The 23,156-nt window shown below is 48.7% G+C and overlaps 1 protein-coding gene and 1 long non-coding RNA gene across 5 annotated transcripts in view; one reads left to right on the top strand and one right to left on the bottom strand.

The window, feature by feature from the left end:
• LOC131481243 (uncharacterized) overlaps window positions 1-10,455 on the bottom strand; it is a 96,131-nt gene extending 85,676 nt beyond the window's left edge. The window contains exon 1 of the long non-coding RNA XR_009246173.1: window positions 10,322-10,455. This is a non-coding gene — a long non-coding RNA (uncharacterized LOC131481243). The remainder of the gene's footprint in view (window positions 1-10,321) is intronic.
• Window positions 10,456-10,673: 218 nt separating this feature from the next.
• The window catches only part of PROX1 (prospero homeobox 1), a 48,265-nt gene continuing 35,782 nt past the window's right edge, over window positions 10,674-23,156 (top strand). The window contains exons 1-3 of one of the 4 annotated variants that reach the window (XM_058669178.1): window positions 10,674-11,123; window positions 11,253-11,356; window positions 19,053-20,844. In XM_058669178.1, the coding sequence (XP_058525161.1) occupies window positions 19,120-20,844 (1,725 nt within the window). In that variant the 5' untranslated portion in view covers window positions 10,674-11,123; window positions 11,253-11,356; window positions 19,053-19,119. Of the gene's footprint in view, window positions 11,124-11,252; window positions 11,357-11,834; window positions 11,915-19,052; window positions 20,845-23,156 lie in introns of those variants that run through there. The other 3 variants (XM_004578646.3, XM_058669179.1, XM_058669180.1) reach the window with 3 other exon arrangements.

Genomic DNA, 23,156 nt, shown 5'->3' on the forward strand with positions numbered 1-23,156 from the left:
GTCAGCAGGATTTGGCTGACTGGACCCTTGTGGAGCTCTGGTTAATTATTGACTGATTTGAGATTTACCTTATCTTGCCATCAGAAGCTGGCTAAAGACTTAACGGTGAGCAATTCAGAGCCAGGGTCAATCTACCCACATGCCTTTCTCTTCTTTTACCTTTGGGTCACTTTAGTGTGTCCTTTGCCATAATGCACGTGCAGCTTAGAATAGCCAAAACTTAGAATAGCCAAGCCTTGCAATGCTTGGTTGGGGGTGTCTTAAAACACTAAAAATGAGGGGCCAGGTGCAGGGATCACTCCTGAGACACAGGCATGTGCCTCTCTGCAAAATCTGGCTTACTGGTCCAGCTTGTCCAGCTTGTCCAGCTTGTCCAGAGTGGGAATAGCGGTGGGATTGAAAGAAGACAACGACTTGGTATCTCTGCCGTTCTGGGGATGCTCCTGGGTGAGCAAGAGCCCCTTGCTCCCCAGAGCTGCATGTCCACTGCAGGCCTCTCACAGAGCCAGGGAGATCAGCACAGGCAGCCCGAGTCCAGCTGCCCCAGATAAGAGGTGGCCCGTGTTAATGCACAGGCTTCCTCTGCACCTCAGCAGGGCCTTCCTTTTCCAAACAGTCTCCCTTTCATGTAGGCCAATGTTGTTTTTCCATTGACTCAACATCTCGCCTCTGGTGGAGAGCCAGTGGGGAAAGTTGGAGTGTGGGGGGGGAGGGGAAGAAGAGAGGGTGAAGTCAAAGCTGCCTGGAGAGAGCCGGCTCTCAGCCCCATTTCCCAACCAGCTGAACACCTGCTTCGGAAAGACAGGGACCAAGCCACAAACTCGTGCTTCCTCTGGTGTTCTTGCAGCCCAGTGTTCCCCGGTCCTCCCACACCACTGCCTCTGAACCAGGAGTCTCTTCTACATGAAGATCATTGCGAACTCAGTCTTTTCCAATGACTGTAACTGTCTCCTCTAAGGGAAGGAGATGACAAGAAAAAGATGAACGTAAATGAAAAGAGGTTGCAAAGGAAAACGGAGACAATTCAAAAAGGAGACAAGGGAGGAAAGAGCAGCAGCATGAAAATGAAAGGAAAAAGGAAAGAACAGAGAAGGGTGAGGGGGGACAGGGCAAAAAAAAAGAGAGAAGAAGGATGGGCAAAGGAGGAGACCTGAAAGAAGAGTATTTGCTCCCCAAAATTCAGTTTCTCCAGCCTCAGGGCAGTCCTGGGATTGGAAGTGGAGAGCAGGGCTTCTCCGGCTGCCCAAGGTCAAGGGGTCCCTTCCAAACTCAATCTTGATTAGGGCCAGCTAAATGTTTTGACTTGAAGGAGACACCACGGATTACCAAGCCAAACAGAGCAGCACTGGGAAGAAAGAAACAGGAAAAGAAAGAAATTTTTTCAACAAGAAAACTCATGGAGAACACAAAGGGAAGGAGAGAAAACATTTCTGAATCTCCTAACAAGCTGTAAAGATCTCCCGTGACAAGTTGTCACATTAGTTTAGTGAAACTGAAGCAGTACTTATCCCCTTTCCTGTGCTTAATCTCTCCCTGCGTGCCACAAAAACATGCTACCACGTTTAATAGGATTAGTCTCCATTGCTTTCTCCCCCCATCCCTTTTATTTTTTACAATTCTATTTCCAGCTGCATAGGGAACCTTGAATTCACCGGCTTCCTGCGGTGCACAGCAAAACCTGGAAGGCATGGGTTTTTTTTTTTCCCCTTCTCCAGACATTACTTGTATCTGAAAAATGTGATTTCACAATTTTTGTATCCTTCATCCTGGTTCCCCTCTCCCCCACAGTGAATGGCTTGCCATGATTTTAGAGTGTAACCAGGGCTGTCGACGGCAAGAGGGTCAAGATAAGACCAGTGCCTTGGAAAAGGGTTGGCAGACATCACCAGCACCCCAAAGGGGAACAAAGTGTCCTGGCTCAGACCTGGGGAGACTGAGGCTCCAGCAACGGCCCAGCCCTGCTAGTGTTTGGCTTTGTAGCCTTGGGCAAGTCATGGATGAAACCCTCCCCAGTCCCACTTTCCTTTTCCACGCAGTGGGGATAGTCCTCCAGGCTGTCGGAGAACTGCGCACACAACACTGTATTTTCTCCGTTGATAGATTCATCCTTTTTCCTACTTGAGTAGACTTCTGGAATCTAATGCTTCTGTAATCTTTCCTGCCTGTTGAAAGGTGCTGTGTTTTCCCTTGCCATAGAAGAGTCATCTTTAAACTGAGGTTGTGTCCTACCTCTCTGGGAACTTCAGCATAAAGGCAGTGTGAGTATGGGCTGAGAGCTGTGCCCACTTGCCCCAGGATATGCTGGTAGTGCCTGCCACTGTGTCATCCTGATACATGGTGCCTCCTGGCAGGTCTCTTCCCTGAAAGAGAAGGAGGAGCTAGTGACACTTCAGCCATTGCTCCAGATCCTTCTGCATATCCAGAGGTTTCAGAAACAGGACTGAATGGACCACAACCCTGCCTTGGATCAGAACTCAAGCCCACACAGCTCTCTCCTTAGGGTCACCACATGCAGTGTCTTGTACACAGCAATGATGAGTTAGGCACCCCTCTCCTGCTTTGGAGGGAGGGAGGGATGGCTCTGGAAGAAGGAGGACAGGGCCTGGGAGGGAGAGGGGTGGTAGGGCAGGGCCTAGTGAGGAGGGGAGCAGTGCAGCAGGGCCTGGAGCAGAGTGGAGGAGTAGAGAATAACACTGAGTGTAGAATGGGGATCAAGGACACGGGATGCAGGAGAGAGCTGGAACAAGGAGTGCTTGCCGGGCTTAGCAGGAAATGCACTAGCCCCAGTTCCCCTAAAGGCTGGGCAGAAGCCTGGGCCCCTCCGGACTAGGACAGTCACAACCACCATGCCAACACACACACACACACACACACACACACACCCCAAGGAGCTAGCCAGTGCTGGTGGTACTATCCAGGTGGCAACCACAGCACACCGTTGGGTCCAAATCCTTCCTTGGCCAAGCCAAAATTACAGAGTGACTCTGAAAGTCCAGGGAAAGGAAGCAGAGATGCGTTGCTCTCCACCTGGGCTGCAGCTGCTTCCACAATTTGCCTTGCTCTGGCCCTTTCTCCACCTCCCTCAAAGGACAGACACTTGCTTACACACACACACACACACACACACACACACACACACACACACACACAGACTTAAGCACTGCTCACCCCGAAGACTCTCTTGTTCCCTCCTGCTGCGACCCCTCCCTCAGCCACATCCTCCCTCCAATTGGGCCCCCTCCCCCATCCTATACTCTGCCTACCTCAAATCCACGCCCTCATCCCCCAGATGCTAATCCCTGGCTCAGAAACACACAGACACACACACACCACCATGCTCCACCCTCCCAGCCCCATTTTCTAATCTCTCTCTCTCTCATAGACCATGCTCTCCTTCATCTATACTTCCTTTTCCCAACACACACACACACACACACACACACACACACACACACACACACACATACTATGTCCCATCTCCTGCAAGTGTGAGCAGAAGCGCTCCTCCCACCAGGAGGTGTGTGGGGAAGAGAAGAAAGACAGACGTCTGCCACCTGTTTGCCTGTATCTGGGCCCCAGACAGTGTCTCTCCAGTTGTTTAGGAGTGTCCTCTGTGTCCCCCCAGAATCACAGACATTGCCCAGGTGGATACAGAGAACAGGCACAGAGCAGAACCTTCTCACACTGGCCCAAAGATGCACACAAACAGCTCCAAAAACGGGGAGCCCCTCTCACTGCCTGGGATCCATGTAGTACAGACCAGGCCCATAGATGCCCTAACTTGGCAGTCCCTGCCTTTTTCCTCTCCAGGAACTAATGTCAAATCTTCCTTCGGACATTTCATTAGCCACTCAGAGCCCTCTTCACTTCTAAAACGACTTGCTTTCTTGACCTGGTGTCTGCCTGTTGAGTCCCTCCACTTCTTACCATCTCTCTCCCCAGATACCATTGCAGAGTTATAGCCCAGCTGGGCACCTGCTGTCCCTCCTTCCCACAGCCACTTTTGGCCCATCTCTTCCTTCTTTACCTAGGGATGTGCTTGACTGGAATAGAATTTAATGGAGAACCACACTGTGGATCAGGGGAGTTGCTCACTCAAACATGTAAAACACAGGCCATACAATCTTTTTGTTTTACCTAGGAATGTTGACACTCCCTTTCCTCTTCTTCTTGCTTCCTTTTGAATAGAACTTTCTGTACTATGGTTTCCTTGGTTGGGTGGGCAACTTCTATAGGAAAGGTTTGCTATATAGGCAGAGGAGAAAGTAAAAGAACCAGCAAAGAGAGAAGAGAGCCAACTTGAAATTGGTAAATGTCCCTTGTGCGTATGGAGCGGAGTGGGGCTGGTGGACAACTGCAGGAAGGCCTAGTTTCTAAGTGTGCACCAATTCCAGTGTCTATGCTATGGCTTATTGTGTGTGTGTGTGTGTGTGTAAGTGCATAAAATGCCCAAGATTGCAATTAGAACGAGCTACTATGTGCATACCCACATATATATCCCATGACAATGTAGACTGGGCAGGGAGGTGTGCCCTGTACAGGAGAACAGATCAGCACAGCTAAGTAGAGCACACACTAGTGGAAAAAAGTCTGCACGTGCTGCACTAGTTATGTGCTGCACAATTTCACTCACATGGAAGTCTCGGGGCAAAGGGATCCCATAGCATGCACATTGTTCCCACTTCACAGATGCAGAGAACTGAGGCTCAGGTGGCTTCAGTTACACACAGGACCCAAGCTCAGAGAACTAGCAACCAGTTGGGCAGGCACTAAGGACGCTGTGCGACCCCCAGACTCCCAGGTCCTCCTACTGAGCGCCTAGCCGGGGTGGGACCCAAAATCTTGATTGTCTAACAGCTCCTTTGGCGATGCCTGATGATTAGCAGGTCTTTGGCACCACTGCTACACATCAAACCAGCTTGCTAGCCCCGTCATGAGCTTTGCCTCCCAGCAGTCTACTCCATGTTGGATAAAACATTTAGAACGTATTTAAATAGCAATTTCAGAAAACTATGCAGCATATGGATTTTCCTTTTGATCTCAAAATGATGACAAACAGACACTTAGATACTTCATAAAAGAAATATTACCAGAAAAATTATAGAAATCTGGCTTTCAACTTTGTCTTGCTCTAATTTAAACAAAATGCAACTTTCCAGAGTTTTCCTCCCTCCATTCCCCCCCCCCCCAAAAAACGAGAGCTTCCCTCTCTTTTGGTCTAGTGTCCCTGGCATACAGCCTATATCTGTATAACTCGCTGCTTGTCTTGATTCAAAACTGCCAGGTGGGCAGTGTCCCGTTACTGAACAGCATTTGCCCCAACACCTTTGATGCAAAACCCAAGGACAGGGAAGCTGGGGGGACCTGCCAAATATCCTAAGACGAACGGACAAAAGAAACGGGCTGGGCAACAAGGAATACTTCATCCCTGCAGTGGTCCCCGCCTTCTTTCTCTCCCAGGAGAGGGCCCCTGTGTCTGCTCCTGGCCCTGCAGGGGGCTGTGGCACACTGCCGCCAGGACGCCCCCCCCCCCCCGCCCACCGCCGCAGCAACAGGCGGCGAGAGGCGGGAGAGGAGGGGAGGCTGAGGGCAGTGCATGCCTGGCGACTGCCACCTCTCTACCTCCCAGCCCCGACGTTGTGCGGGGAGCAGGTGGCTGCCCTGGGCGCGCCGGTGTGTGCCGAGCCCAAGCGAGCAAAGCCTGACTCCAGTCCCTGGCAGTCTCTCGCAAAGCAGCAAGGGCCACGGGGCGGGAGCGGGCACGGAGCTGACAAGCAGGCGGGCGGGGGGGTCATGAACGCCTCCCGCCCCGGGTCGCGCGCTCTGCCCGAAGCTCAACTTCTGCGTCCGCGCCGCAACGTTTCGGGCTAGCTGTCTCCTCGGCCGAAGAGGCCGCGACACCTAGCGCGGGGCCCAGACAAGGGAGGTAACTCCGGGAGAGAGGAGGACTAGGGGAGGAAGACCCCGCTTCACTCCTTGCTGGGGACCTGCAGAAGAGGCTCCCAGTCTGCCAGTCCATCCCGAAACTTTTCCAACACTTGCAAGCGTATTCCTGCCTAGGTGTCGGCGGCCCAACGTCGCTCACGTGCCAGAGGCTGGACAAACGTACACTTCCGAACCCCGGTTGGAAATACACTGACCCCAGGAGGGGGTGGATAGAGATGTGAGCTTCCCAGAGGCTGAGAAGGGCGTGAAGGCAGCAGGAGGCCACGCAGCGAAAGGGACTCCCGGCTAGCTGGAGCAAGCCTTGAGAAACCTGCAGTAGCTCGACAGCTTAGCGGTGCCCAGAGGCTATGCGTAACTTTGCCCACTGCGCCCCCGCGCGCAAAGGCGTCCCTGCACACTCACACCCACCCCGGCCGGCAGCGCTCCGCACGGCCCCAGGCTGCCTTTGTACCTCAGCGGCAACCCCAGAGATGCCGAACCCAACCAGCAGCGGCGTGGGGGTGGTGCGGCGTGGAGGGGGGAGAGAGGCAACGAGCGCAGGGGGAGTACGGTATAAATCTCACTTTCTGGCAATCCCTTCCCACCCCCTACAAATGGAGAGTGTCCCGTCCTTCCCGAAGGTGTCCCTTCTACCTCTCGCCTTTAAGGTCTCCAGCTTTTCCACTACCGTGGACCAAAGGAAGATAAAGTGCAACCCCAGCGATGCGCTTAAAAAAAAAAAAGTCCTGAAATCACGGCCTCTTCAAACCAAAGCCCTTAAAGAGCTAGGTGGGGATGGGAAGGGCAAATTATTCAGGGGAGCTAGTGCACCCCCAGAGAAGGCGCGCGCACAGCCTGGGCGGGCGCCTCGCCGGCTTAGCGTGGTCGGGCCGAGTGGCTGGATTATGTAAGTAACAGCCCCCCACCCCCGTGTGCTCGCCACCATCTGTTAATATCTTGATATTGGAAAGTTCGGTGCCTGGGGCAAAGCCAGGGTTGGCCTTCCTTTGATGATTTTCGCCCACTTCCATAAGAATCAAGACGGCTGTGTTCCTGCAGCCCGTGGCAATCCGGCCTCCTGGCAGGTGTCACTCGGGGGCCAAAACGATCTTCCCTGAGGTCACCTTATGGTAATGATTGCCTCGGAGACTTTATATTGGTGTGGCAATTTTATGCTTCTCTAAATAAGGTAGAGGAGTTTGATGCGGGTGCCGGCATTGTTACTTTAAAATTACTTTTTCTGCGAGCACCCCTGACTTCAAAATCTTGTAAGGGTTATATTTCAACTTCTTCGGAGTGGTTCACTTCTGTTTACTTTGAAAGCTGTTGGTTAAACAAACATCACTCGAGGCTTCTGAGTACTGGGGCTCCCAGGAGAAAAACGCCCGCAGCCGCCCCTTGCTACTGATCTGGCGGCAGTTCTCTGTGTAGCCCCCAGCCCCCCCACCCCCCGCCACTCAGAGCTGGTTCAAGTCGGGTTGGGCACCACACTGGGCACAGTGGATGGGAGTGGGAGAGGCGGCCGGCCAATCTGCCTTCACACGGCCAGCAGCAGGCCGTCCGGCGCCCAGGGGCTGGGTTTTCTTTCTCTTCCCTTCACCAGGGTGGTGTGGGGGTGGGTGAGTGGGTGTATGACTGCAAGGGTTCTCAGGCACCTTTCTCCGAAATCCACGCCCACTTTCGCCTCTCAAACTAGATCTGGTCGAAATTCCCGGAATTGGTTTGTTTGGGATCTGAGGCCGGTTGTTTGGAAGGTTTTAAATTACTTACAAGCTGGGTCTTCCCGCCTGTCCTCCACCTGAGGGCTTTAAGAAAGAACGGGGGCGGGAGGGGGGTGCACCGATGAAATGTCAAGGCCAAGTATGTTTAACACAGAAGCAGATGCACGAGTGATAAAAGCGAGAGTTCGACTTCGAACTCACAGCTCCTCCTCGAGATAAACAAATGCAGCCAGCATGTACAGGGTTTATCCGAAGCCCGACGCCGTACAACGTCGACAGTTGGGATTGTATTGGCAATGAGGTGCAGGAGGGGGGTTAGTTGACCCTCCCTCGGCTTGGCCGTAGGTTTGAAGAGAGGGAGCCAAGATCCAGGCGGCTACTCCTCTCGGTAAAAAGAATCGCTTCTCTCCTATCAGACAACAGAAAACAGAACAGACCGGGGAGGTAGCCGAGATAAGAAGGTTTGGGCCTCCCCGCCCAGCTCCAGGGCTGCCCGAGCCAGGACGGTAGCACAGGTCTGGTGAGAGAGGTTTGCCAGAGCCTGGCCTGTCAGGTCGCCCCAGGCAGTACGGGATGGGGACCGGGACCGGGACGCGGCTTGACGTGGCCAGCTCAAGGAGCTGCGCTACGCACCAAGCTCGCTCGCCTCGCGCCGCGCGCTCCCAGTCCAATGAGCGGCTCTTGCGTCCCAGCGCGGGCTGCGAACTGCCGCAGCGGAGCGTGGCGAGCCGGATGCCTCGGGTTGTCAAGCTGGGGTGGGGTGGGAGGGAGGAGGAATTTCCTTGTTGCCCAAGCGGCTTACCCCCGACTCTGACTTGGGCCTGCCTCCTCCTCGCGTGATAGAGGACTAACCCAGGGGTGCGCAGGGAACTTTTCTGGCCGCTAGTTCCCATGCGTAGTGTCTGCAAAATGTGCATCCGAGCGCAGGGTGCAATGGACACAAACTTGTGGGCTGGTGTTCAAGCCCTTTCTCACCGAGTCTGAATTTCTGCCCTCTCCCCGCCTTCTTTTTTCCACCCTCTTCTCTCCCTCTCCCTTCCCGGGCCTCCTGCCTTTTTAATGTCCATCGAGCAGATGGTGTTAAGGTGTGGAGGGCATGTATCCTTTACTCCTACAGTTTACTTGGGACTTGGCGCTAGTTCACATTTACAAACGAAGGTTCTGAAAGAATAATCATAATAATAGCGTGAGAGAGCACATAGGCAGGTGCTTCACTCCATTCTCAGAACTCAAAAGTTCCCGTCTCGCTACACCCGCTTTCCTCGAAGGGACCCAACCAATAGAAACGCTATTCCGTCCAGTATCGAGTGGGCATGCTAGGGGAGTATTTGACGGATTGTTGAAGGAGTACGCGCTTCCCGGTCTGCTTCCCCTAGGGGTTGGAGGGAAAGTCTGGGGGCGTCTAACAGTGGGGGAGGCGCCTGGGGGTGCTCACGAGGGTCTCTTTACTGGTCGCCCACGTGAATCTTAATTTTTAAAGGTTCCCTTTAGGTGCGTGACTTCCCATGCCGAAAATTTCCTACAAGGCATATACACACGGACCGGCTGTAGTCTTAGGACTGGCCACATTCACTAATTAAAGCCGAAATTGCGCACGTCCTGAACAGGACAGCGTGTGCGGCAGAAGAAGCCAGTGGCCAGCGGCCAGTATATTTGTAACATACCGCACAAATACTCTGCTGTCACCACTGTCACCGCACAACGTGATTCAACTGTGAGCAAACTGAGGGACCTACACCAAACACTACTCAACCACGTCTCCCTACCAAAAAAAAATGAGGGTCGAATCCACTAGGTATGGATGCTCCTGCTTCGCAGCGCCTACCCGTCCCTGCAGGTAGAGGTTCCTTAAGTCATAAATGAGGCTGTTTTATCCCAAGCCGTTTACTGTGCCGGGAGAAGAGAGACGCTGTGGCTCTGGCGGAGGCTCGCTCTTTCGCATTTGTGAATTACAAAAACCCAAGGAACTCTTATTTCAGAGTTCATTTCCTAAAGAGACCTTGCTGGTCATTTTTCATCCAAGCTCCAAGTGTCAGCTCCAAGATGTTAGAGCCCTAGATGTAAGCGCTAAAATCTCTTAAAGATTGTCCCCCGGGCGCCAAAACTTTGTTCGTCTTGTATTGGGCCGCCGCATTCGGTCACTCCGGGGTGAGTTGGTGAGGGGTGATCGCGAGACAATGTTTGTGACTTGCTTTTCACTGGCTGCTACCCCTACAAACCCAAGTTAGAGATAACCTAGGGTAAATGCTCTTCCCACAAATTTCGACGGAAGATTGGGACTCAACCAACGTGGCGTTTCTAACTATCAGAAGCGGCAGACCCGATATGAAACCGCTGGCACTTACAATCTCACTCCAAACCTACCTGCGTTTGATCGGCTACCTCCCTTTTCAAAAGGAAGCAAGAGCGACAGGTATTCTGGAGATGGCTTAAGATCGTTTTAAAAGCGGAAGGGTCTGCGACAACCATCCCCTCAAGCCCTCCTTCTGTACTACCCTCCAACCCTAGATAAATAAATAAGCCCTTCACTTTCTCTCCACTGTACTTTTCCGTGCCTTTCTTCCCCCAAGTTCGAGGGCCGCTCACTCGCTCGACCACTCACTCGGCGAACTCAATCAGCTGTATCTGGGAAATAAAAAAAAAAAAAAAAAAAAAAAAAAAAAAAAAAAGAGGACCTGTGTGTCCAGGAAGAGGCAGCAGCGCGAGGCGCGGAGCCCGGCGCAGCGCGCGCCGTCGCCCGCTCAGCAGAGCGCCCGCAGATGGCTCGCTCGGCCCCGGCGCGGCCAGCCAGTGGCCCCGAAGCGGCGACAGGGCGGGGAGAGGAGTGGGGGCCGGGGACGGAGGCCGGGAGGGGGAGCGCGGGGCCCCTCTCCCCACCTCTCTTCCCAGCCCCTCGCCCCCACCCCTTTCCTATATTTTTTTTTCCTCCCAAGTTCTCTTGCCTCGCTATGCCCCCTTGAATCCGAAGGCGCCTCGCGATTGGGTGCTGGGACCGGGTACGTCAGTCAGACTATGACGTGCAGTCTTCCTGTTTCCTTCAGCTGTGTCTTAAAGTAAATCTTGTTGTGGAGCGGAGCCCTCAGCCGAGGGAGCGCTCGGAAATCATTCACCATTGCAGCCAGGGAGAGCGAGCGGCGCACCAGAGCTCTGGCCCCGTGCGCCCGCGCCCGCGCCGCTCCTCTGCCCCGCTCCGCGCCCCTCCGCTCCTCCCTCCTGCGCGCCCCTCGCCTCCGCTCCTCAGCCGCTCTCCGGCTCCGCTCCTCTTCTTCTCGCCTCGCCTCTGCTGTCCTCTTCTCCCTTCCCCGCCCTCGCCCCGCTCGCTCGCTCGCTCGCTCACTGTCGCACAGACTCACCGACCCTGGTCCAATTACCACATTCATCACCCGCAAGCCACCTCGGCGTGCGCGCGCCTGTGCGCCTCTCCGCCGGCACCGAGGGGGAGACCGGCTCCGTCCCACTGCTCTCCGCGCCGCGTAAGTATCTTCTCCCCCTCGCCAGTCCCCTCCCCTTTTCCAGAACCACTTGCACCGGCTTGTTCTTGAATGAGAAGGAAAGAGAAGAGCCTCCCATTACTCATACCCGTGTAAACATTTTTTTTTCCAGGAGAAAATGGTGTTGTTTCAATGAATCATAATAAAATAGCCTCTAAACAGTTTCTAAGCAGGAGCCTCAGTGGAACTCCGCGCCCCGCTCCTGCCAGCCCCCCGAGAGTAAGTGATCCGCTTGGCTTCTGTCTCTTTCTCTTCTCCCGCTGGTGGTGGCCAGGGGGGGGGGGGGGCGGCTGCCGCGGCTGGACTTGTCGCTGATCTTGTCACCTTTTGTGTACTGTGTCTGGGGGCCGCAGGGGCGTTCGCTTCCACCCCCCACCCCTTCCTTCTTTCTCTGGCGCTCTCCTCTCTGGAGAGGGGACCGGATCGCTTTTTGTTCGCCTGGGCCCCGGCTCTCTGCAGAGCTCAGCCTCCCCGTCGCTCCCGGGTGCAAACTCTGGGCCCGTCCCGCGTCCCTGCTCTTTGTCTTGTTGCTGATAGCTGCCTTTCTTCCCGGCTCTTCCAATTTGCTTGTCATTTGCATACCTTTCACTTCTCCTTTTTAACCCCGGCTGCGGGCCGGGAGTGGGGAGGAGGGGACCTGGAGGAGGGGGGCGCTCTGTTACTTTGCGCGGCCGAGGACGCTGAAATGTGGAGAGCGGGCGGGGATGGGTCCCGGGGAAGCAGCGCGGCGCCTCTGTCCTGAGTTGCTGGACCCAGGGCTCGGTCCTGTCGAGTAGGGTAAGGTAACCACGGAGGCAGAGTGTGCGGGGATGGGGGAGCAAAGGATCAGAGCAGTGGAGGTGGCCCCGGGGCTGTCTTAGTGAGCGCCAGGGCTAGGCGAACAGCCTCAGCCATCGCGGGCTCGTGGGATTGGACAATCTCAGTCGCGGCTTGCCTTGGGTGGGCTGTGGTGGTGGGTGGGGGTCCCGTAGGTTCTGAGCCAGTCCAGAAGACTAGAGGAAGAGGAGACATGTGGAATGGAGTAGAGGGGAGGTGAGAGTGACTGTTGCCGGCGAGAGGAGTGAGGGAGGGCGGGAAGCGGAGGGTGGGAGAACTGCTATCTCAGTGGAACAGACCCGGAGGGGTCGTAGGGGCGGGAGGATCACACGAAGTCCAGTTGAACAAGTTGCTGGTCCTCCTGGGGTGCCGGCCAGTTCCCAGTCCGTCGTCGCTCCTCAGGATGCAGCGGAGCGCAGAGGGGGAAGAGAATGGGGTGGGGGTGGGGGCCGCTTTCTCCAGGCTCTGCTCGGCTGCCCCTTCCCAGCCCCCTGGAAGTTGAGCCTTGCGGGCGAACTCAAGTAAAGACTGGGCGGTAGTCTCAGATAGCCCAAGGAGGCAGAGGCAGGCCGGTCGAAGTGTGAGACTGCTGTTCTTGGCAACCCAGAACTCTACTCCGCCTGGGGGAAGACTGCGTACTCACCTGATTGTTTTTATTTTTCCAAGAAGGTCTGTGTTGTCTCCTTGAGCTTATTGAAACAAAACAAAACAGAGCAAGCAGAGGGTGGCCTTCTCTCAAAGTCAAGGCTAGTTAAGAGTCTTTTCTTGCTCAGTTTCTCTCTCTCTCTCTCTCTCTCTCTCTCGCTCTCTCGCTCTCTCGCTCTCTCGCTCTCTCGCTCTCTCGCTCTGTCTCTCTCCCCTATCCATGCCCTCCCTCCCTTTCAAAAAAAAAATTTCATTTCCTCTCCTGAACTACATAGCCAGAAGTCTATTAGCACAGTGCGCATGGGCAGGGCCTGACAGGTGTGTTGTGTCAAGAAAGACAGGTGCAAATTTCCTCCCTGTCTGTATGTGTCTGTACCGCCCCAGACCACAGTGCTTGCTCCAGGGTTGTAGAGGTTTATGAATTTATGGTTGTGCTGGCTAATAGGATTGTCTGCGCTAATGGGAATTGGGCTGTTGGTGTGTTTTGAGCCCTGCCATGTGAGTTCTTTGGGTGGGACTTGTGGGGGGCAAAAGGGGCAGGTTGCTATGTGTTTATTTTTCTTAAGGATGTTGGCAGTCTGTTCCCAAGGCCCTGTCAGACTCCAGTCTGCTAGGCTGCAAAATCACCCCCACTTCAGGCAGCAGGTGGAGGAAGATTGACTTTCTCTTGCTTCCCTTCAGTTTATGTATATCTCCCAGGTCTGTGCTTGGCAGAGAGAGAGAGAGAGAGAGAGAGAGAGAGAGAGAGAGAGTTTTGAACAGCCATGGGTAGGGTGAAACTGCTAAGAATACCAAAGTCAGTTTTGCAAGTGTTGCTGTTGTTAAAGCTTGTCTTTTTTAGCATGTTTTCTCCCTGCACAGAAAGACTAAGCGTGTGCATGAACTCTTTCAAGTCTTGTGTTGGACACACGTATAAGGTAGAGTGAGCCTGTGATTGTTGCAGATGTACCAGATGGCCTAGATATGGCTTTGATGGGGAAGAAAAATCTCAAGTGCATGAGAGGTAACTGTGCTTTTCCGTTTGGTGCAAGATGTGGGCAGGTCATTCTGCGGAAGAGTGTGTTACAAGAACTCCTAAGTTTTTCTAAATGAAAGGAGAGCTATGTGTGATGAGAACCGGACTGGAAAGGAAAAAGTATTCATGTTAACCTGTCCATGGGCATGTTTATTTAATGGTAACATAGATGAAGTTGGGGACTGTGGCTTGATGTGAAAGGGAATATATTGGGAATGCAATGGAAGCATTATATATGAATTCTTAAAATATGACCTTTTGAGTTTTTCTGTACAGACTCCTTTTTTGAACTGAATGGCATGGGAATCGTGTAGATGGTGAATGGTTGTTGGTGGTTGATTTTATTGTTTGGGTGGCTACGGTGGTTTCAGTGAAAATGAGATGGTATGTGTCGTCAGTTTCCTCCAGCGCTTGCTTTGGATACTTTCAAAGTTCTTTGGCCATTAAAATGTCTACTCTGGCTATGTTCATTTACTTTATTTTTAATAGGGGTTATCTGTGGTTGGCACTTACTGATATTTTATGTGTCCATTATGCAGGATTCTATTTAGTTTAATCACCACCTTGTGGGAAAAAAAGTCATGCATACATAACATGTATCTTTGTTCTCACATTATTCACTTCCTAGCATCGTTCCTCTATAAGCAGAACAGTCAAGTCTTAAAACCCAAGCTAGCTTGTTCTAGAAGTTGCCAGACTCCCTCTTTACTCAGAGCTCAAAGATGCCTCTTTTCATGACTTTCTTTGAGCATTTCAGGGATTGTTTTAAATTTGCCATACTGATATTATCAGAGTTCTGGGATTTGGGATTAACAAAAAGAGTAATAAAATTTTGCTACTGTTCTGTGAAAATGGATTGTGCATGATAAATTGTATAGGAGTCTTATTCAGGCCCTGTATGTGCTAGAAGGGCAGTATATGCAGGGAAATGTGCATATGCCTCGCTGCCTACTGCATTTTTAAGCCTAAAAGGCATTGAGAGTATTGCCATTTCCTGCAAAAATTTTTGAAATGCAAGTGTATTTTCTTAAAATTATTTTTCATTCTCCTTCGTGAACCAATTTGATGAGCTATGATTTCCTAAGTGCATAGAGATTAGTATTTTAGGCATGACTCAGAAACTGTTCTATGTTCATTTTTGCAGTTGAAAAATGTATGGAGTTTTGTAGTTTGGAAGCATCTTAAATGTAATGGTTATGATTGGAGAATTCTATTATGGTAAGAAAATTTAAGCCTGAAAATATAATTTGAGTTCATTGAAGTATTAACTTACGTCAAGTGGGTTCTTCAATATAAACACGAAAGACATTCTTAACCTGATAGTAACTGGAAATATCTTGAAAGAGTTGCTAATTAGCAGAAAGAAACTCTTTGAGAATACAGTGAAGGTAATAGCTTAGCCGTTTGGTGGTGTCTAAATAAATCATCATATTTTTCTGCCTTGAATTACTTATTTCGTGACTGATTTAAAGTTTTCTTGGATGATGACACCTCAGTTGAAATTTTCTAACCTGGTTGACCCAAGTAGATTAGAGATCTATTCAAAAATGATTTTCTAAAAGAAGTAAAATGTAGCTTCAAGCCATTTCTTCAAATAATTTTATCAACAAAGACCAATAATCTGAATGATCCAAACAGAAAGCCATGCCAGCCTTACATTCTCCCTGTCTCATAAAAGGTTTGTCGGAACTATCTGGATAATTACCATAATGAAACACTTCTTTGTCCCGAATCTGGACTCCAGATAGATGCAGTAAAAGTTGCATCCCCTTCCCCAAAATAACTTCTTTATTAAAGAGGAACCCTTAACCTCTTTCTTCTTCACATTGCGGTATTCCTTTGAAATTCTTCCCTGATATTCTTTTCTACTGACATGAAATCATCAGTATCCTTAGATTTCTGTGTATTCAGTGGAATGTTAGATAATTTAGATTTTAATGAAGAATCTTTAGAAGCAGTAAAAATCTGACTTGATTATACCTGGGTAATTTTGTTCTTATAGTACCTTTTTGTAGAGGATGATCTGTTATATTAAGATGTCTGTTGAACATGAGTTATCAAAGCATTAGTGTGGATTGGATGCCAATTGGTGCAAAAAAATAATGATAAAAATTCTACATTGAGTTCACATTAGTCAAAGAAGTGTTTTCAAGGGCAGAGTTTGTGTATTTGATCAGTAATACATTTGGGTTCAAATTTTGCGTCAATATTTTTCTGCAGTGGTACTGATCCTGCGTTCACCAGTACTTATCAAAAACTTTCTGTTTTCTGGTTAAGCACAAAATTCATGTTAAGTTGAAAAATAAGAATTAATAATAGCTGTAATTGAAACATTATGGCTAGGTATATGTGTTAAGAAGTGGAAGTGTTTTTAAAGATCTTAATGGACAAGAAAATATAGATGATAAGGTCATTCTGTAGTTTCCCTTAAATTCTGAACTGGGAAAATATGGAAACACTTGGCAAATGTTTTCAAATGGTTCAAGTTATGTTATGGTCAGTTAACAGAACATTTTCTTGATGTGGTAAATATATTCTCGTGCATGTGTATCTTGTTCATAAAATAAAACAGCAATAAAATATAACGTCAATCATTATTATTGCTATGTCTTGCCTGTAGCCTCCATGAGCTATCCTCTCAATGGATCCTACCATCCTACCTTTGTGTCTAAGATTATATGGAAGCAGCATAGAGATAGAGACTCTCACTTTTCCCTTAACATCATGCCTTGTCTTCCTGGATTGTATCATTTTCTGCATTTGTTCCTTCTTATTTGTTACATCTCAGCTGGACATCTTACAAGACCTAGAAGTATTCTCTTAGCCCAACACAGAAACAAATCACTCTTTAATCTATAACTGGTGACTGAAAAAATTGCAATGATCAGTTAGTTGAGCTTGGCAAATTCGGATGGCGGTGTTAACAAGAGAGCTCATTTGTAGCAGATCCATGTTTAGTTAGTACTTATTCTGTACTGAACACAGAAGTATCATTTCTCCACCTTAGCAAGAGCATAGCCCTCTTCTTGGCTCAAGCACTAGGCTGGAATGCAGCTGTTGATACCTAGGCTAGATGAGAGGAAGTGCAGTTGACGCAGAGGTGAGTGGCAGCTGGGAAAGGAAGAATGCCTGGGGATGACCTTGTGCTAGCCAGCAGCGTGGCTCCCATGTCCTGTGGGAGCCTGTGCTGTGGAGGCGCTCTGCCCACAGTGAGGATGGGCAAGACCAGACACCACTTACTTGGGTACTGGGGTGAACAGGGGGAGCAAAAATACTGCAGAAAGTTTGTTCAACGTTTTGATTGCAGACCCGTATACTTTGCAGGTGTTGTAAAAGAGAAAAGGATTTGCACACAAAAAGAAAAGAGGTGAAACTGTCAGATAATGGCAGTGAACCACATTTGTGGAAAGCTGATACACAGAGGAGTCTACCTTGTAACCCTCTCCAGATACAAGTGTTGCTGTGCTTAACAGAACTTGGAAATAATTCATCCTTTTCCTTCTTTTTTTTTCCCTCACCTAACAACTACTTTATCAGATCTAATATACGAGTGAAACAGTTGTCACTGCATTTTTTTCATATTTTTAAAACCAATTTTATTACTAGTGGATAAGGGGTTTCAGCCATTCTTAATTCAATTTTGAACCCAACATGGATTTTGAGAGCTCTGTTTCCTTTCCAGTGACATTCGGTAAATGTTATTGTGCAACATGTAGAAAGTGTTTCATCCTCAAGCATGCAAAAAATACAAAGAGTCATCTTGCTTTCAGGGGACCCTGAAGTAGGCGCTTTTCAAATGTGGTGTCTTTACATGGAAGCCAGGGGCAACGACTGCATCATGAAATTGTTGATGATTAAAAAAAAAGTACATATTGTTGCCATCTAAGCAGTGAGCATCTCTTTGATTTTTACAGGTTATTTCATGCTGAAATTATGCCTATTTGCATGGATAGTCATTCTTTAAAACTAGCCACAGATGCAGTCCTAGGGAGCACGAAGATGTTTTCACAGGTGAACCGAAAGAGATGGGAGCGGTTCCAAGCACACTGCACGCTGCCTTTGGCAATGGACCCTGTTATTGTGAAGATGTGTTCTGTGAAGCAAACGTGAAGTTTAATATTAGATAAACCCGGCATGGAAAAAAAATATTTTCCTTTTCCTCACAAAATGCTAATTGTAAACAAAAAGAGGGATCATCTTAGATACATACAGAATATGGGGTTGGTTAGTGAGACTAGTTAATGAGTCACACACTTTGCCAAGAGCTTTTATCAAAGGCAAGGAAAGATGTTGTCTTTTTACATTGTGTTCCCAAGAAACAATGGAAGTTCTTGTACAAATAAATATTTGTCTCTCTCACATATTTGGTAGCCATTATTTTCTTTCCTGTATCTATGTGTATGAGTGTGTGTGTCTGTGTGTGTGTGTATACTTTTAGGGTTTGGGTGCATTTTCCCCCCTAATCTGACATAGGAAATAAAATTCACAAATTGTATGGGTTAAAGTGTTTCTTTAGACTCTTGAAGTATTATTCTGGCAGATCTTAACAGAAGAAAACTGGTACAGAATGAAGATGTATTTATCCTTGCCTCAGCCAATCGTTTTTTTTGTTCCACGTATTGATTCCTCAAATATGACAGCATCCTTCGTTTCCAATGCCTCCAACTTTGTAATGATTTAAGTCATGCAAAGGACATTGTGAAAATGTATACACATTCTTGTAGTTATATTAAGATGGCAGTAGATGCCATCTTCACATATAATTTCACTAATAAAAATGCATAACTGTACTACACCAGCAGCCTTGTAAAATGGCTATTTATGCGTTTATCTCATTGCTAAGTTGACCCTTTATGTATGAAAGATGCTACATCCCATTTCACATATGACAAAAATATTTTAAAATTCAGGAATAAAGGGTGTTAGATATCTGCATGTTCTTCACAGTCTTTCTCCTTGAAAGGCACTGAAACCACAGTGATTTTAGTACAGAGATAGAATTTTTCCTCCAGTTTCCATGCAGCCTTAAAATTGAACCTTATTTCTTAAGTATAGACCACTTTCATTTTCTTTTCTAATATGAATCTCAGTGCCCAAAATTTAATCAATTAGTTGTCAGGGGCTGTGTTCTTATAATCTACTGTTTCTTCTGAAGATAAACAGTATCATTTGAGGCATTTGTGAAAGAGAATCATATTACTGGTGCTTAAGCAGTTTTGGGTTTTTTTTTTTTTTTTAATCTTAATCCATCTTAAACCAGTGGAGCAGAAATATTTAAAAATGTTTCATTTCAAGCAGAGTGCATAATAAATTGCAATAATTGTAATGTGCCATAAATCCCAGAGCCTATGCATTTTGCATTTGATTCAGGATTGAGGTCAGGAAATTTGGAGAAATTTAAAGAAAATGATTCATCAGTCCTTTTGTTCTGTTGGCCAGGGTCCCGGGATTCTTGAGCTGTGCCCAGCTGACGAGCTTTTGAAGATGGCACAATAAGCGTCCAGTGATGCCTGACCATGACAGCACAGCCCTCTTAAGCCGGCAAACCAAGAGGAGAAGAGTCGACATTGGAGTGAAAAGGACGGTAGGGACAGCATCTGCATTTTTTGCTAAGGCCAGAGCCACGTTTTTTAGTGCCATGAATCCCCAAGGTTCTGAGCAGGATGTTGAGTATTCAGTGGTGCAGCATGCAGATGGGGAAAAGTCAAATGTACTCCGTAAGCTGCTGAAGAGGGCGAACTCGTATGAAGATGCCATGATGCCTTTTCCAGGAGCAACCATAATTTCCCAGCTGTTGAAAAATAACATGAACAAAAATGGTGGCACAGAGCCCAGTTTCCAAGCCAGCGGCCTCTCTAGTACAGGCTCCGAGGTGCAGCAGGAGGATATATGCAGCAACTCTTCAAGAGACAGCCCCCCTGAGTGTCTTTCCCCTTTTGGCAGGCCTACTATGAGCCAGTTTGATATGGATCGCTTATGTGATGAGCACCTGAGAGCGAAACGTGCCCGGGTGGAGAATATCATTCGGGGTATGAGCCATTCCCCCAGTGTGGCATTAAGGGGCAATGAAAATGAAAGAGAGATGGCCCCGCAGTCTGTGAGTCCCCGAGAAAGTTACCGAGAGAACAAACGCAAGCAGAAGCTGCCGCAGCAGCAGCAACAGAGTTTCCAGCAGCTGGTTTCAGCCCGCAAAGAACAGAAGCGAGAAGAACGCCGACAGCTGAAACAGCAGCTGGAGGACATGCAGAAACAGCTGCGCCAGCTGCAGGAAAAGTTCTACCAGATCTACGACAGCACTGATTCTGAAAATGATGAAGATGGTAACCTGTCTGAAGACAGCATGCGCTCGGAGATCCTGGAGGCCAGGGCCCAGGATTCGGTCGGAAGGTCAGATAATGAGATGTGTGAGCTAGACCCAGGCCAGTTCATAGACCGAGCCAGAGCCCTGATCCGAGAGCAGGAAATGGCGGAAAACAAGCCCAAGCGGGAAGGCAATAACAAAGAAAGAGACCACGGGCCAAACTCCTTACAACCCGAAGGCAAACATTTGGCCGAGACCTTGAAACAGGAACTGAACACGGCCATGTCGCAAGTGGTGGACACTGTGGTCAAAGTCTTTTCGGCCAAACCCTCCCGCCAGGTTCCTCAGGTCTTCCCACCTCTCCAGATCCCCCAGGCCAGATTCGCAGTCAATGGAGAAAACCACAATTTCCACACCGCCAACCAACGCCTGCAGTGCTTTGGCGACGTCATCATTCCGAACCCCCTGGACACCTTTGGCAACGTGCAGATGCCCAGTTCCACAGACCAGACAGAGGCACTGCCCCTGGTTGTTCGCAAAAACTCATCTGACCAGTCGGCCTCTGGCCCGGCCGCCGGCGGCCACCACCAGCCCCTGCACCAGTCGCCTCTCTCAGCCACTGCCGGCTTCACCACCTCCACCTTCCGCCATCCCTTCCCCCTGCCCTTGATGGCCTACCCATTTCAGAGTCCACTAGGTGCTCCCTCGGGCTCCTTCTCGGGAAAAGACAGAGCCTCTCCTGAATCCTTAGACTTAACTAGGGACACAACGAGTCTGAGGACCAAGATGTCGTCCCACCATCTGAGCCACCACCCTTGCTCACCAGCACACCCCCCCAGCAGCGCCGAAGGGCTCTCCTTGTCCCTCATCAAGTCTGAGTGTGGCGAGCTTCAAGACCTATCTGAAATCTCACCTTACTCGGGAAGTGCAATATCCTTTTCTTTGCCCCCTCCCCTACCCTGAGGAGGAGAAAAAGCCTAAGTCAAAATAAAAGGTTGGGGTGACACCACATCTAGTATCTAGGTGAATGCAGGCAGATGCCTATCTTCTTAAGAATGCAAGCCTCCTTGTTATTCAGTGTGGTAGGCGATTGTCAGTGTGTGTGGCATTTCTGATAGCAGAGATGTGTACAGCCAAATCAACACCTTTGCAGCCTCCCCTGAGCTGTTAATTGCCCACAGGAGCAGGCATTTAATATGTGCTTTTTCAGGACTGTTCCCGCTCCCCCTGCCCATGTTCCTCCTGAATTAGTTTCCTTATTCCTGTCTCTACCTCTGTCTCTCTGTCTTCTCTTTCTCATTTCTGTCCCTCTTTAAAGAACAGAATCAGAGATGAATTTAAAAAGTCTCATGGTAAAAATGTTGAATTCTCTCAACGCTCTTTTTAAGCTGGTAAGTTTTTTATAGAGAGGCAAGTAACTCTTCATCTCCCTTAGATTCTGTGAGAATTTACATTTAAAACTCCCTGCAAGGCTCCAGGTCTCTCTAAAGGAGGCCCGGACGAAACCTTAGCAAGGGCCTTTCCCTGGGGGGAAGATGGCAGTGGGAGAGACATCCCGTGCTGGAGAGTTAGAGCCTCCCTCAAATCGTGAAGTGAGACTTGGTTTTTGAAGGACATAGACAGGTACTGATGTATTCAGATGGCATCCTTCTGCCTCTTGTTCAGACCCCAGGTCTGTTCTTTGGGTCTGGTGCAGCTGCCTCTATGCATGATTAACCTCTGTTCAGCCACACACAGAAATCTTTTGTCCTAACGTACACAAAGCAAATTATTTTGGAAAGCAAGCGAGCACAATTAAATATAAAACTCAGCTGTATTCGACTTAAAAACTGGCTGGCTTTTCATGACTTTTAATGCTGAACCTGACTTTTATGCGAAGGTGACAGTTACATTTTTTTATTAGACCGATTCCAAATTCCAAGTTATTTTTTAGCTAATGATTTTGTTCCCTCTGTAAATTGATCCTTTCAGTAAATAAAAAAAAAAAATCTTGTGGTTGTTGGTCGTTCGGAGTGGCAGAATAAGTGGCATGGCAGGGGGCAGGTGGAGGCATGTTTCTTGTGTAACAAATTGCCAGATGGATATAAAATTTAGCCATTCAATTGGCGGTTACTAAATTGAGGATTTTGAGCAATCGTCTTGATGACTAGAGATTGACATTTTCATGTCTAAGCCCACTCTGGAGGCTGCCTCAGAAGTACACAGGCTCAGCTATGGTGGGAATATGTTTTCCCAATTAGTGAATGTCATCCATGCAGCCTACTCACATAAAAGTTGTGAAGATTTGTGGAAGGTGAATTGGAGCCGTAAGCATGCGACCCACTTGGACAAATAAACCTGGAGTCCTTCCCCATGGTGAGGTAGAAGAGCAAACAGAGCATTGTGAGCCAAAGGGAAGAGGAAGATACTGAGGATGCAGACACATGAATAGAAATTGGGTCTTGGCTCTGTTGCTAATTTAACTTCAACCTTTCAGAAATCTAAAATTAAATCCACAAATCATAAATCAAGCTGCCCCCAAAGCACCAGGCCTTACACATTATAAGCAGGTAATAAATATTGGTCCAAATAATTGGAACAAAGTTGTGGGTGAGGAGAAACGTGAAGTTAAGACACAATGGCTTGCATGAGTTTTTATTCTTTGCAGAAACTCAGGCTGGGCTAATGTTTAGGACTAGAACTCATTGGAAGTCAGACATCACTGAATTTCATTTTGAAACAACTAGTAGTGTTAGGATACACACACGGACACACAGTAAAAGGATGTGTGTGCCCATTTTCATGACTGTTTGGTTTCAGATTTCAAAGTCCTGTAAGTTCATACTGAAATCTTTATCTGAAGATGCCAGTTTGTGCTTTCTTTTGTTTTGTTTGTATTTTTGGTGTAGACTTTTCATTTCACTAGATAATTATGGCTCTGCTTTTTTTTTTCCAAGTTAATTTTGGCTTCTAAAAAAAAAAATCTTTTAGGTTGCTTTGAGTATCAGCTGTGCTCATTGTCTCACCCACTCTTAATCCCCTGAGGAATTTTGAGGGTTTGAATGGAAAGAAGTTCCTTTTCTTTCTATAGATATCAAAGACTTTAAAGAAAATATAGTTTCTTCCCTCAGAACACTTTCTTTCTCCATCCACCTAAGAGCGAGTCTGTTGAACAGTGATGGCTGGCACCGCCCAAGATTGTGTGAAATATTAACTTGTTAACATCTGGAGTTGTTTCTTTTCTATCACTAAATAAGTCCCGC

This window comes from Ochotona princeps, chromosome 10 (genome assembly GCF_030435755.1).
Source record: "Ochotona princeps isolate mOchPri1 chromosome 10, mOchPri1.hap1, whole genome shotgun sequence".
Classification (NCBI taxonomy): Eukaryota; Metazoa; Chordata; class Mammalia; order Lagomorpha; family Ochotonidae; genus Ochotona; species Ochotona princeps.